General features: G+C 31.0%; 1 protein-coding gene across 1 annotated transcript in view; it reads left to right on the forward strand.

The window, feature by feature from the left end:
- The first annotated feature begins 643 nt into the window (after positions 1–643).
- Positions 644–2,366, forward strand: part of LOC105620341 — an 8,345-nt gene continuing 6,622 nt past the window's right edge. The window contains 1 exon segment of the mRNA XM_012201843.1: positions 644–683. Within this exon segment, the coding sequence (XP_012057233.1) occupies positions 644–683 (40 nt within the window).

The following is a 2,366-nucleotide window of genomic DNA, read 5'->3' on the forward strand; positions in this document are numbered from 1 at the left end:
TACTATATATATATATATATATATATATATATATATATATATATATATATAGATTGACAAACCTTTTTGTTTATTTCGAGATTTATTACTAAATGAGAGATGTTGAAAAAAGTTGAGACGCAAACTTTTTATCAAATTTCAGATTTGTAAGATAAATCGACTTTAAATTTGCAAAATTATCTTCTGTATTAAAATTAGAGCATAGTGTCTTTAGGTACCGAATAAATGTACGTGTATATAACATTTGCGAACTGTGCATATGGCGTAATTGGTAATGAATTTCCAAAAGTTGGAATGAAAAGCACGACGAAAGCGCGGCTAAACTAGCAAACGATGCTCCCCCATTAAATCCAAATCAACTTCCTAATATGAACGAATGGTTTTTCGCCAACGGCACATGACGCCGTGATAATATCGCGCGCCATTCGTCATCATTAGTTCGGACGGCGAATGCATTTCCTGTGTTTTTTATCCTGCATCCCAAATTCGCGTGTGACCACCGATACTCACAGGCGAGCAGCGCGAGCGCGTCTTATTTGTGTGCTCGCCGCCGCCGCCGCCGCCTCCGCCGTAATTTCATTTTCAAAATTCAGACAAAAGACTTTAACAAGAACCATTACAACAGATGATAGACAGGTAAAGGATGAAGGATGAAGAAAACGAGCTTGATAGAGATTTGAGCGGTTTAAAAATATGGAAATATGTGGCTGTAGCGAATTAAATTTTGAAAAAATATATAGGGGAGATCGGGACACCATGAGTCACCATGAGTCAAAAATTCAAACTCTTAAAAGTGCGTTTAAATATAAACATTTTTGTATTATTTTTTTTTTAATAATTAAAGCATAATTCATATTTTAAAATTTAATAAGTATATTTAGTAATATACTAATTAATAAATATTTATTAGAAAAATATTTATTTATTAGTTTTTAAGAAAAAAAAATAAAAACATATTTTTTAAGAAATGACCCATAGTGCCCTATGATGACCCAGGATATCATAAGTTACACACAAAATAGTAGGATTACGCAAAAAGTAGCAGTTACGAAAGTATTTAACTTATAGTCACTAATACGATAAAATATAATTATAACTAATAATTATTAAATAATGAAATAGAAAGTTATGAAAAAACAAATGAGAAATAACCATTATAAGATAAAACATTTATTACGGTAAAATAAAATTAATTGCTTAGAAGTATAAATTGTCCTTTTAGTATATATATTTTCTATATTGTTCCGTTTCGTCATGAATATTTAATGTATGACTCCTATGATACCTCAACTATACATTTAATTACACATTTAATAGAAAACTATAAAAAATAAATGTCAAATTTATTACTTGTAACGTAGTAAATTGAGAAAAGATGCGCAGAAACTTGCACTTTATCTTTATACATGTATTCTCTACAAAAACAATATTAAAACATTTTTATGCGGTTAAAAAGTTATTATTGTACCACGAAAATCATTAATGATCGATGCTTTTCGATATAATGGAATTTAACTGTCACCTAAATAAAAAATACGAGTAAGAAGTAACAGTCGTATTGCACCAGTAGTATTAATTTAAATATTCTAGATTATGTTAAACAATTGATGATTTTCCTTACATAATATTTTCGACATTTCTCTTAATTTTGTTTAAATCAAGTTGAAACGAAATTTATTTTATTAAGATTTTAATTCCTAGTAAAAATTTATCAGAGAGTAATGTACGGGAAAAATGATTTTGCTGAAGTATCTAAAAATTCAGCTAGATGAAGACTTGAAAATAATTTTGTTGGACTATCAAAATAATTAGGTAGAAATTTCGAGCAATCCTTCAAGAGATTTTGATATTTTAACAATCAGTTTGAGCGCCCTACATAATTATTTTAATGGTTCAATAAAATTCTTTTCAGATTTGTACATCTAACTTATATACTTGAGTAAAACTTCTTTCTACATGGGATATATTTTTCAAATATATAATATGATACAAACTTTAAGTATAATGTCTTGCTCGCGATAGACGTGTACGATATCTCGTGATACAACTCCATCGAAATGAGAGAATATTGGAGATCCGTCCGAGTATGAAGTTCTAGGTGCAATCTGCATTGTTTCCACGTCAATTAAACTTGTTTGATATTTCCGCTGCAATCACGCCGCAACGGCAACATCGATTCCGCGTGCTCGTCGCGCGCTTAATCGAATTCGAGAAACAGCGCTGCTCTTTGCGATTCCCTTACTAATAACATTGTTATCGATGGGGACGACGTATCGAGTCCTTGTTGCCTCTTACATTTCGCGAATCGACCACGTTTCTCGCTCCTCTCTCTCCCTCTCTCNCTCNCTNTACTCTCTCTCTCTCTC

The sequence above is a fragment of the Atta cephalotes genome (assembly GCF_000143395.1).
Source record: "Atta cephalotes unplaced genomic scaffold scaffold00025, whole genome shotgun sequence".
NCBI classification, from domain to species: Eukaryota; Metazoa; Arthropoda; class Insecta; order Hymenoptera; family Formicidae; genus Atta; species Atta cephalotes.